Source organism: Hirundo rustica, chromosome Z, assembly GCF_015227805.2.
Source record: "Hirundo rustica isolate bHirRus1 chromosome Z, bHirRus1.pri.v3, whole genome shotgun sequence".
Lineage (NCBI taxonomy): Eukaryota > Metazoa > Chordata > Aves > Passeriformes > Hirundinidae > Hirundo > Hirundo rustica.
Genome location: NC_053488.1, coordinates 9,507,288 through 9,520,271, shown reverse-complemented (window position 1 = coordinate 9,520,271; position 12,984 = coordinate 9,507,288). Strand labels below are relative to the sequence as shown.

At 36.5% G+C, this 12,984-nt stretch overlaps 1 protein-coding gene across 3 annotated transcripts in view; it reads left to right on the top strand.

Moving 5' to 3' along the window:
• The window catches only part of RNF180 (ring finger protein 180), a 68,130-nt gene extending 63,815 nt beyond the window's left edge, over positions 1 to 4,315 (top strand). For 2 of the 3 annotated variants that reach the window (XM_040090185.2, XM_040090186.2), the window contains one exon: positions 1,241 to 4,315. In XM_040090185.2, coding sequence (XP_039946119.1) covers positions 1,241 to 1,440 — 200 coding nt within the window. In that variant the 3' untranslated portion in view covers positions 1,441 to 4,315. Of the gene's footprint in view, positions 1 to 1,237 lie in introns of all 3 variants that reach the window. The other variant, XM_040090187.2, reaches the window with a different exon arrangement.
• Positions 4,316 to 12,984: the final 8,669 nt, after the last annotated feature.

The window sequence follows — 12,984 nt, the reverse complement described above, 5'->3', positions numbered from 1 at the left end:
CATGCCTGTACATAAATTATTTGGAGACTGTATTATTTGTGGACTGAAATCAAAAGATCTTTTTTTTCAAGACATAGAAAATATATGAAAAGGCATTTGCTCATTCAGGTCTTCTGTTTTGTAATTTAAACTCCTCCATGTTGCTGTTCAGTTTTCGAGGAACTCTCCAGCTCTCAGCTTTTATCTGCAGATGGCTAAGAAACGTGATTAATTTTCACTCTAGCTGGAGATACAAACATCTGAAGGTGTTTTTCTTGACAGAATTTATTAAAGAATACAGAATGCATCATAAAAATTGCTCATTATGTGAAAACAGAGCAAAAATCCAGAGTACAACTGTCCTGTATCAGAATGTGCCTTTGTGCCACAGCTCCCAGGCTCTTTTTTGTGCCACAGCCTCCTGTCTGACACAGCTGCACAGACTCTTCTCTAACCTCATGGCTGACATAGAGGAGAGCTATGCTTCTACAGTACCTTTTCTTCTCTACATGGAGAATTCTGGGGAACAATGAAGAGGACAGGTCCTTTTGGCAGGACCCCACACTCAGGCCATCTTGGAGTCACTGGATTTGCTTCCACTTGACTTGTTTGCATCTGCCTATATATTTTTAATGTGTTACCAGCATACAAACAGTGATTTAAAAATTGAACTTTAACCTGGTATGCATTATATTAAACATAATGGATATCATATTAAAGCAAGCACAATTTATTTAGAAGACTGTTTTGAAAAAGAATCTCAGATTCTAGAAATAGGAATTCAAATGTGTTTCAGCTGTTGAACTATATATGTACAAATCTGGATATGTTTTGATTACTGAAGAATTCAGATGAGTAGATTTAGGGAACCCAGCGTAACTAATTACTGAAGAGATGGATTATAGTACATGGAGCCTTTCACTTTTGGATCACTGAATCAAACTCAGTGAAAGAAGGTGCCAAAAGAGGTGTTCAAAGATCTGGATAACATAAGCAGATAGCGTTATTTTATTATGGTAGAGAATTCCAAATTCAAACAAACATTATTTTCTAGACATGAAATATGGTGTTACTTTTTAATCTTACAAAATCAATTCCATATTTTTAGTCCGACAAAGTGATGAAACTTAGCAGTGAGGTGTGAGATTTCCCACTTCTATTTGTCTTTTTGATAACTGGAGGAAGGAGTGTTGACTTTATTTTGCTAGTCAATCTGGTTCCTTTTAAAAAGATTTTTATCTCTGAGTCTGTGTTTCAGCAGGTTTTCGAAGGCGCTCAAATACTGTAACAAGGAGGCATTTCCCACATGCTGCTCACAGGATGGACTATATGGACTTCGAGGATGATAGCCGTGGATGGCGCTTTGATATGGACATGGTGATCATTTACATTTATTCAGTCAACTGGATAATAGGATTTATTATTTTCTGTTTCCTTTGTTATTTCTTTTTCCCTCTTTAGGCTGTAGAAATAACAGTTAAGGGAAATGACGGTCATGCAAACCAAAAAATTGTGAATGTAAAAATATTGGAAAAGGTAAAATGTTGGGTACTCTGTTTTTATCATTCAGAATTGGAATAGGCTGCATCAAGCATGTGGCGAAGCTCTTCGATACTTCTGGTATATGTAACAAAGTACTTGAGTTTGGTCACAAATGTAATGTGAAATCCACATCATACTTCATTCAGTGGTAACTTTGCCTTTGGGAGATTTTGATGGAAAAAGGGTGTACCCCTAATTTATAAAATGATTACTCTGTAGAGGTACTCCCAGTTTTTAGGGGAGGTCTGTATACTACAAAAGAAGGTAATCTGTATAGTCAGTTAGGGGTTTGACTTTGTGTTGACACACTTCGCTCACTCATGGGTGCTTCAATTCCTCGTACATAAAAGCAATAAAGATGCTTCCCATTTTTTACTCAGATCTTTTGGGAGCAGGAGTGGTGCTGTACCATGCATTATATAGACATTCATCAGAGCTAGTTCAGTGGCACAATTGAAATCCTGGAAAATTCTGACAACTGATAGACCTGTCAGCATTCCACTGTGGATATTTTGAGCCTATTAACCAAAAAGAAAAATTATGCCGCAGTGTGCTGCCAGTTCATCTTTTCAGCAAATAGCAAACAAAACGAATCAACTAACAACCACAAGTTCTGCACAATAAGAGGACCGTTTTTGTGCAGATTCCCAGTGTATCACTGTACCTTTTTCACACATTCAGATGTGTTTGGATCCAGCAAGCCAGCTAATGGAAGGCAAGCAGCAGACCTGCCAGCTATGATGGTGTGAAACACCAACCCAAATAAATGCTGGAGACAGAAGTATTCTCCAGTATAAGAAATTATTATCATAATTAAATTGCTGTAATAATTGAGGATACTTTTAAATGTGTGGGCTCTCCGGGACTTTATGTCTCATGGGAAAGTTCATAAGAGGGCACAGTATTTATTTGCACCTTTCTTGTGAAACAATTCTAAAGCACTTTATAGTTATTCTATGTATAGATTGATGAATTGCAGTACCAAACTGCAGCTACTTCAACAATCATTACAGATTAGCTGTGTTACACAGTATTTTCAAGTGAAAGTGAAAGAGCATCTATTAAATTATAGTAGAAGATACAAGAAAGGAATGTGGAAATCAGGTGCTGAAGACTGGCACAAGGTAGTTTAGAGCTTTACTTTTCAGTAAGTTACAAGGAAGTTTTTATTTATAGTGGTATGACTCTTCAAAGTAAACTGTACTTTCATCTAGAAAAGCATGTGAGTGTAGGTATATTGTCCCTCTAGTATCAGAATTTGTGTGGGAGACCTGTGGTTTTTCAGTAGGTGGTGTACTCCCCTATTCTAGCAGAGAACAAGGAGAAATGTGTTGTGGAAGGTGCCATCTGCCAAATGTGATGGAATTAAATCAGAATTTTATTAAGCATGAGCTTATATTCCTTTCCTGGAGCAGCTCCATCATGGTCAGCCTCTTGCAGGCTATGCAGGGAACAGGACCAGCAACTTTCACTTAATCTCAAAACCAGCAGTAAATCAACTACAAATACTTAGTTTTCATCCAGGCTGCAAAAAAAAAAAAAATCTTTTTAATACATATGAGTAGAATTAAAAATTACAAGTATGACTACACTGATTAGACTAAATAATCTTTGTCATAGTTTTTAATATATGCAAATTTAAAGAGGTGTAAGAACTGAAATTTACCATCACCACATAGCCATGGTTTTGACAAAAATGCATTTTTGTAATAATAATAATCCACTTAGTTACTTTGTCTCTGCCTAAAAGTGACTGGCTCTATTATTAGTGACATTAAGCATGATGTTTTAAAAGCTTTAAGGCTGTAATAAAACATTTGGTGGAAGTATTTTAAAAGCTAGGGGGTGTAAGTCATAGGCTCCTGTTTGGCTACAGGCAGATGTGTGGGTGTGTATGCTAAAATATTATCTGTAACTTTAAACAGTTCTCTCATATATGCCAGCATTGGCATTCTAACTGCAATTTTTACCTCTTTAAACTTATGAAATTATTGCTCATATGTCAGAAAAGGGAGGGACCAACTCATCTGTTAAGAAAAAAATTCATCTCAAAAAACCTAAAAAGAAACCCCTTTTGATCTCAAAAAACCTAAAATAATAAATGTAATGAAAAATTACTGTAAGTGATATAGTCTAAAAATTCTGGTAATATTGTTCTTTATTTTTTTTAATGAGGATGTCTGATTAAGCAATATCCTTCAGTAAATATTCAAAAATATATTGAGGCATAAGAAATGTAATATAGATGCTAACTAGTTATATAAGAAAAAGTTACATCATTTTTAGTAGCATGTTACCATGGTTTTCATTGAAAAAGGGCCACAAAGAAGAGTAAAAGTCCAATCTAATATTGGCCTCTTTTGTACATTTTTGACAATAATTGATGACTGAGAGTGGCTACATTTTTCTAAAGTTAATGGATCTCACAATTTTGCAGGACATTTCTAATTGTTTAACTCTACCTTTCTTCAAGATCTAAAAAATAAACTGTTTCTTGACCAATATTGTTTTACTTTATATGGGTTGTTGCTAATTCCAGAGGAAGACTATTTTTAAATTATTAAAAGTGTAGATAATAAAGACTACTCCAACTCTGAGAGATCCTCCACAGGAAAACACCTAAAGGGTATAGAGTGGAGATGCACATTTTTTGTCATATATTGGGGGTTTTTTGAGATATATACTTTTGTAAAAATGCAGTAACAATTCAAAGGCTCAAATTTGGTTTTCCTTGAAATCTGCTGTAAAATGCTGTTAATATCTTGGAGCAAGAGCAGGTCCTTTGTAGGCTATTTTCTGGTTAAATTGATCCTGATCAGTAAACTTGTATTTCTTAACTACCATAGTATTAAAATGTTTACAATAAAATTTGGGTTGCTTTTAATATTTTGTTGTCATTTCACTAGATTTTGCTTGGTGGAATTTATTTTTTTATATATATTCATTGTCTTCCTTGATATCTCTTTTGTTTCTGCTCGGTGTGCAGCAAAGGCTTGCTGAATTTTTCACTACTGGGATTAACTCTTTATATTAGCAGCCTTTTATTTGTTTCAGGTAGCTTTCCAGGTAGCTTTTGTCAGAAATCATCTGGGGGCATGGTCTGGATCTTAACACATTCTGATAATGAAGAATTCTCAGTATTGGTGCTGTTAGTCAAGACCATTTAGCTGCTGAAGACAGCAGAAATCCAGGACAAGACTTAGGTTTCACTTTTACAGGCAAAGAAACTTCATGCCTGCTCAAAAGTGCATGAGTTTTTTGTCCAGCAGTGGGCATGTTTGTAGCTCCCTTACCTGCCAAAGGTTCAGTCATCTTGCTTCTCTCATGAGACAATTCTAAAAAAAACCCAAACAATAGCTGCTCAGGGAGCAGCTGCTGTGAAGCACAACAGAGTCTTTCATGGCTTGTGCCTGCCTACAGAAGCTCAGATCCAAGTTTCTTCCAGTATTCCACATGCACACCTCCTGTTTTTATCACATATCAACAACAGCCTCAGTTAGTGATACTGAGATGGAAAAGAAGGAAGAACCAGAGTGTGTTTTGTCATTTTTAGAGAAAATTATTGCTGATAACATGAAAGTCTGTGAGTAAGATTAGCTATTGTAGCTGTCATCTGATAGTAACTGTCTTCATGGTGTGTAGTGTTGCTTTTGTGGATGTGTTTTCAGCATCTTTTGTTCTTTGCAATCCTGACAACATTATGAGATGCACACTCTCTTCTGGGGAATTCCAGGTCACAGACAAACAGAAAAGAAAGGTAGGACATCAAGAGCTTCTGCTAGTGTTCAACCCCATACCCAGGCAGAGGCTGTGAGGAAGGATGCTTTGTATTGCTCTGGATCTGGAGCAAGACACCAAGCTACCCTTAGAGATGCCTTTTATTTAGCAGAAAGTTCTAAGACAGACAATAATAGTATAAGGACTTAAAAATCACAGTTTTCTGTCTCAAACACAGTTACCACAAAAAGACTTTGATATGATATAAGCACAGAATGGAGTGACAGGATGGCCTAACTCCAAGCCTGCAAGGTCTAGCTAGGACATCCTGTGTAATCCAGACAAAAAATCACACTGTGACAAAGGGGATAAAGAATTTGCTGCTCATATGCTTACCACTGGTAAAACAAAGATCCTGATCAGCAGGTTATGGGACAACTGGCATCTGCAACCACCAGACCCCCCCTTCCCCAAATATGCCTCTGTGGATACATGAAACTTGGATTGGGAATTAAGACACCATGAGGAATACCTGATACGAGATACAGGTGGTGTGGTTGTCTGAGTGTTATCTCAGGCCTAGGGAGAGGTAAACAAAGCTGGGGAAGATGAATGTATCAGTGGTGGTGGCTGAATTTATGGCCCACAAGGAAAGCCAACTCACCAACTGGGCTGAAGTCAACTCAGGCTAGGCAAAAGGTCATTCTGGCCTGTGGAGATTGAAGCCACCAACTCACAGCCCAGAGGAAGAGTAAATGTGGGACTAATTAGCATGAGAGGTGCTAGCTCAAGAACTGACTGGTTGAGGACTAGAATAAGTGAATTCCTCAATAATGGATAAATAAAACAGAAACCTCTGAGGAGAACATCATGTTTTGTCTTAATGACAAAGGCAGTACAATGCTGGAAAAACTTAGCCCACTTTTTTTGTTCATTTCTGTTCTTTTCTGTACCTATCTGCCTAGAAAAAATAATTATAATTTTCTTTTCTTTCGCTCTTATCTTGAGTCAATACAGCCAGTCTCCCTTTAGTAACCAGTTCAATTTCCTACTAATTGAAAACTGTAGTTGTTGCAGTTCTCTGCAGTACCCAGAAGAGTACTAAGGAAAGAATCATAGAAGGTTTAGCTATATTATTCCAGTATTGGTCATCTTACTGTGAGGAATAGATACGCTAACTTTATATCGAAACTTATTATTTCAATGTTAAGTCCAAAATCTAATTTTGTACAGGTAAGGATTTGAATTCAAATTTCAAACAGTACTTCCTAATTTTGGCTGCCTCAATTTGCCATTCCCAACATGGGACCTTCCTTCTAAAGTGAACTGAAGATCACATTTCCCCAAAATGGGTTCTTTAGGATTTCTTATGTTGGGATCTAAAGCCTTAAATATATGTATTTATGATGGACTTCAGCAGTGATCTAGATCCCAGCAGAATCAATGAGAGTCATCACTGTAAAATCTAGTTTCTCATATACAGCTGCAACTGGATTTGTGTCTTACAAACTTTTTATGTTTCTGTAAAACATATTCTGATGGCATTTCTGGAGTTGTCGGAATTTGTTATGAAAGCAAGTTCAAATTTTATATTTTCTTACATTTGACTACTCTGTGACTGAAACAAAACTAAACCTCCAAAGTCTTAAAGGTATTAGGATTTCTTTGTTGCTGTGATATATTTCTGGAAAATAAATACTGTCGATATTAGCTCAATAAAATTACTTAGTTAAAAACAACTTAATAATAATAATCTATTTAATTTTCTACCAAACATCTTCTTTGGTTGAGATATTTCTACATTACTGGTAAGGCATTAAAACGTAGGCCTGGAAAGTACTTTCCACCATTACACTCTGGAAGTTTAACCATAAAATGCAATAATGTATAATTGAGAACATTTAACTTTTCACTTGATCATATTTTTACAGGGTTGCTTTTGGGTGTGTTTGGTTGGGGTGTTTTTTTGTTGTTGTTGTTGTTTTTGTTTTGGGGTGTTTTTTTAATTGTTGTTTAAAAAAAGTTCCTAAAAGAAGACTGAGGGTATGTATAACCCCATATTTTGGTTTCACTAAAATTATTTTATTACAGACAAATCCTACATGACAAACTTCATCTCTGATGAACGCTGCAGAAAATGTACTGAATAAGCCGACAAATTTGATCAAAGGAACACTTCTGGACAAGTCATCAGACTGACACTGGAAAAAACAATCTCAGTGCTTGCTTGTCAAAGAAAAGACTCTCATCAGGGCAGAGTTATGTAGGAGACCGAGTGTATTTCCTTGTCCTTTGAGTGCTGTGCAGGGCACTCTCTAGTCTCCCTTGGCACTTCGGAGTCCTCGACTGATGTCCTATAACAAGTCCTCAGGAGTTATACAGGGCATCTGATAGCACACATTGATTTTCCTTTTCTCTTTCATTAAAAGATTCCCCAATATTTCCAGGTTTCTTAAGGTATTTTGGTTCACCTATGACTGCTGGAATCTATCCAAAGAAGGCAAGATTATGTACTGTTATTTTCCATTGCTTTTTGCCCTCTGGGGCTGCTCTTCTATTTCAATCGGTTGGTTTTGCTAAGGCATGACATTTCCCTCTCCCAAAATTCTGAGCTTATACCCAGGTGGGAATCTGTAACCTGGCTTATTCTACAGCCTTTAATGAAAGTTGTGGCATATATAAATGGAAGGAAAATATATATGCATGACAAAGAGGAACAAAACACATTGTTGTACTAGATTTAAAAAAAAAAAAAAAAAAGCCACAACAACACAAGCACCACCTCAAGATCTTTTCAAGGGAACTTCTGTGTCCCTCTAAAAAAAGATGCCAGAGTATGGTGGGTTCTTGCAAGAAAGCAACGATGAAGGTGTAAAGTAGCAGATAAGCAAAGGACAGCAAAGCAACTGCTTCCAGGGAGGTACTGGATAGCAGTACTGGGTAGCAGTGCCAGGTACTGGATGAAAGCCCTTCAGCCTAGTAAAAGCAAGATCAGTGTTAACAGCACCAGACTGTTTTACTGACCACTGTCTAGAAAACAACTGGCTGTTCCCTCCGGTCTGCTTGAGGCTGGTAGGAACAGAAGAGTGGCTTATGAACCTGTTTGCTCATTGTTTCTGTGAAGATGAAATCCCTCAAGGTCTTGGCTTATCCTGCTTAGACCTGATCTTGTTAAGGGCTCTTTACACATTGTTCCTCAGTCAGGAAAGTATGCTACTTCATTCAGATTTGCTCATGATACGTGGAAATGTTACTGAAAAGGCTCCATGATATTGTTTGAAATTTAAAATATATCTGTTAGCACTTCCTGTAATATTGTAGCAGCATTTTTTAACATTTTTTAAACTCAAAAATATTCTGGAATTCAATACTACAGATATCTCTCTGGAAGTCAACAGCAATGCTGCTTTCCCTCACCAACATTTTTTATTGTCCACTCTACTTTACAGAATATGGAAAGACTCCTTCAGATTCATGCCCTTGACATCTCAAAAATTATTTATAAATGAAATAAATTTGCTCCCAGGATTTCTAGATTGATGTTATACAAGTGATACAAATCATATGCTACTGTATTAGCGATGGCTTATTTAAATTTGCACTTTTGTTTTACGATGAGAAAACTGCAGTAATTATATTCTGACTTTTCAGTAGATATTGTTTTAACTTATTAATAATCTATTTCATTTTCCATCAAACATTTTCAGCCTTTAGTTGAAGCATTTTTACGTTTCCATTAAATCATTAAAATGTAATCAGGCAATCAGTTAAAGATACTCCATATGTAATCTTTTATCCTCAAACAAGACAATGAAGCAGAGAATGTAAATGCCACCAAAAAAAGGATCATGGTAAGTAATTTGATACTGATGAAAACATTAAAAAGTAATTATTTCAAATCCTTTTTACTCTGCAATCAAAAAAAGAGTATTAAAGTGCTAATCATATGATGTATTCCTCTATTTCTGAGCTGGAGAATGATATTCAGACTACGGAGATGGGAAATCTCATGTAGCTTTACTGTATTACCTGTATAAACTGAAGGATAATAGATATTGACAGGAAAATTTAGCTGACCATCCTGATAAATTAAAATGGAAAAGTAATACTTTTAAAAGTCCTACGTAATACCCATCTTACTAAAGTAATCCCTGGTTTGCGGGTAGTACCTCTTCATTCAGGCTGCTACCCAAGAAATACTGTTTAGACTTACAATCAAAGTGTGAAAATAACTGAAATTCACAACACCTGTCTTTAATCCATGCATCCTTGGGGAGATGCATGATTCCAGAATTCATTACCAGTCACAGCATGGCATCTAATGGTGCCTGAAAGACAACACGTTCCACTTAGAAATATATGAGATAAGAATGTGTTTGCCTTGCAGATGGCTCTAGATGGCTAATGTATGCATTTTAGCTGTCAGAAGTTAAGTTAGTTCTAAAATAATTTGAATTAAGCTGCAGGGGAGGAAGAATATGCCAATTTTCTTTTACATCTTATCAAGCAGAGAATGTATGCAAGAAGTTAATGTTACAGTCAAATTATAGCCCTCTCTGGTTCCATCTTACAGAATTGGACTCCACTTTTTATCTTTTTTACAACTTGGGAATTAAAAGAATGTATTAATTAATGAATAGCTCTGTGGTCACAGATTTTTCCAATGCATATACTGCAATTTTACATGAACAACAATTGCAAGACTGATAAAATCATCTGATAGTTTTCTATCATACTCACCTAGGAATCAAGCCTCACAAACTAATTTTTATTTGTCATGTAGATTATAATTTAAATTCTAAATTGTCAAAGTGACAAAATGGTATTAAACTGCCAAGCCCTACTACTATTTTATCTCTAATTCTACTTAAGACAGAAATATAATATAATGATAACAATAGTGTAAATCAAGATACCCTTCTCTTTCCCTGACTGTTATTCCTGAAGTGTTTTATTTTCAGAGTAATTTGCAGGTCAAATTCTCATTATTTTTAATCTCTAAAAACAAGTTGTTCAGAACTTCCACTTTTCATGCAGAGTCTGGTGGAATGTTCAATGTGCAAATCACTTGGGGCTTCTCAAGCTAAAGGCACTCTTACAAACACTGGGGAACATACAAATTCAAGTATTACAATGTTAATGTAACAGGTTAACACATTTTTTGGCAACAGTAACTAAATTATCATATTACCATAATTTAGATCACAGGACAGCCAAATTATATATGCATGACTTGTATAGATACTAACTAAATTCTTTATTTACTTTAAAAAATCCCAACAATGTGCCCCTAACCCTGGTTTAGCATTTATTGCTTTACAAGAAGTTTAACATTCAAAGGCTTTCAGGAATGTCTATGACCCACTGGCTGGAAGGATATTTCTGGAAGATTCCTACTAGCTTCCACATACTGCCTGGCTAAGTACCCTCATCAGGAAAAGGAGAAAATGTCTAAACCCTTAATTAGAGCAGAGAGCAAATTGCTTCAGGCAGCAAAATATAAATCACAGTGTTATTTAGTAAACAGGGTTTCTGGCTTTTGCGCCAATTGAAAAGAAAGTTGAGTTTAGTTCGTATCTCAGCTTCTTAATGAATACAAAGCAATCCAAGAGTTATTGCACAAACTTGAGTCAAGAAATATTTCCATTGTTAGCAACATCAGTGGTCAGCAATGACATCATAGCAATCACACTTTTTTATTCAAGTGGATGTTGGTAAAGACTGTGTACTGTCTTTTTGAAAAACAGTATCAATCAGAATTTTATCAGAAAAACAACTGTTACACAGGATGAATACAAAAATAATATTTTTAGTTTTATTGAAATTATTTGGGTTTTAAATATTAATGTGTAGGTTTCATTATCAGGTAACATTATCAGGTAACATTATTTAAAATGTAATTAATAGTGTTAAATTTTTTAAATCTTCAAAATGCAACAACTGCAGGTAATTTTCTTTCTGAAAGGCAAAGCAGTGGGTTGAACAACTGCACAGTAACCAAGTCACAATAAAAGTACAAAATCAAGGACTTGAAAATATCAAGTCCTAGAAAAGAGAGTCTTCCAAACAGATAAAGATGAAGTCCTGATTCAACAATGAACGTTGTCCATCAGCCCCTTCTTTTTTAACCTACCATGACAGAAAAAACTAGTCTCTCACTAGGCCATTTGATATACTGCTGCAACAGCCATGCTGCACTTGAACTTCCTCTGCTTTTCCCACCTTTTGATGCAGGAATCCTCATGTGGACTAAAGCCAGCATAGCTGGCTGTGTGCTGTACCACTTGGCATTAGGAAATCGTGCAGATGGCACGCAGCATGGTTAGGTGACAATGCAAACTGCCCATGGTTTTCCAGAACAGGCTCTGAGTGACTGTTTCGAAAGTGGATATTGAGTGTCTGCACTTACCCAAATATTTTTTGTTTACTCCCAAGAATGAACAGTAATATAAAATGAATTAATCTGTACTTTCCAAAGATCCTTGACACCTAACTGTCCTTAGAATAGCAGTGTCTGTGATGAATAATAATGCATGTGTTAATCACAGATAACAATAATATTTTTTCTGCAGTTTAGGGGTCAGAGCGCTTCAGGAAAAGGGCCTAAACATACCCTCCTATGATCAAAAGTTTCCTTGTCCACAGCAGATGTTCTAATCACTAAATATTCATATGTCTGAGAGAAACAGCACTTTCTTTCAGTGTCAAATGAAAGAAAGATTGTGTATTGGTTAGACTTAATGATCTTAAGGGTTGTTTTCAGCGTCAATAGTACTACCTGATTTTAAATACCTTATTAAGTACAGAAGGTGGAGTTTCTAAGTTTCAGTTTCACTGAACTTTATTCTGTAAGTTAAATGCTTTAGTCAGGAGTATGTCAGAAAAGGGGAAGAAAGGCAGACACTGCTCTTGGATATGCCTTTCACATTCTAGGGGCTATTTCCCCAAGTCACCAGATGACTGTCGTGAATTCTATTCTATGGACTCTCAATTCTTTCTTCTAGATGAACTGAATTTTAGGTAAACCCTATTTTGAATTTCAGTTCCCTTGAGAACCTACAAGATCTGAGTATGTTGATACCTGAAGCATTTCTAAATCATGATCCTTTACTAACTCAGCTCCTAGACAAAAACTTTTGTTTGTACTTCTTAGAAAAAACTTTCCAGTGTTCCAAAAGTAGCAAGAGCTTGATGAGGCTGCTTTCAGTACATCCGGTGAGAGCCTTTAAAAATTAAATAAAAGCAGCTAAACCCACTGTCTATTTAAAATCTCTTAATATTTAATTAACGTAATAGTATATATGAATGTGCTTACTAGGTCTTTTTATTGTTGCTGTATGTTGGCAGAAGGTATATTTATAGTATTAAGAATATCAAAACCAGAGTATATCAAATTGAACCCTGCAGCTACTTCTCTTTTAAACTGTCATACACAAACATATTTGTGACATGAGTGGATTGAGAGCAGCCCTGCCCAGGAGGCCCTGGGGGTGCTGCAGGGTGAGAGCTGGACATGACCCAGCCATGGGCACTCCCAGCCCAGAGAGCCAAACGTGTCCTGGGCTGCATCCAGAGCAGTGTGGGCAGCAGGGCCAGGGAGGGGATTCTGCCCCTCTGCTCTGCTCTGCTGAGACCCCACCTGCAGAGCTGCATCAGCTCTGGGGTCCCAGCACAGGGAGGACATGGACCTGCTGGGGTGAGTCCAGAAGAGGCCAGAAACATGGCTGGAGGGCTGTAACACCTCTC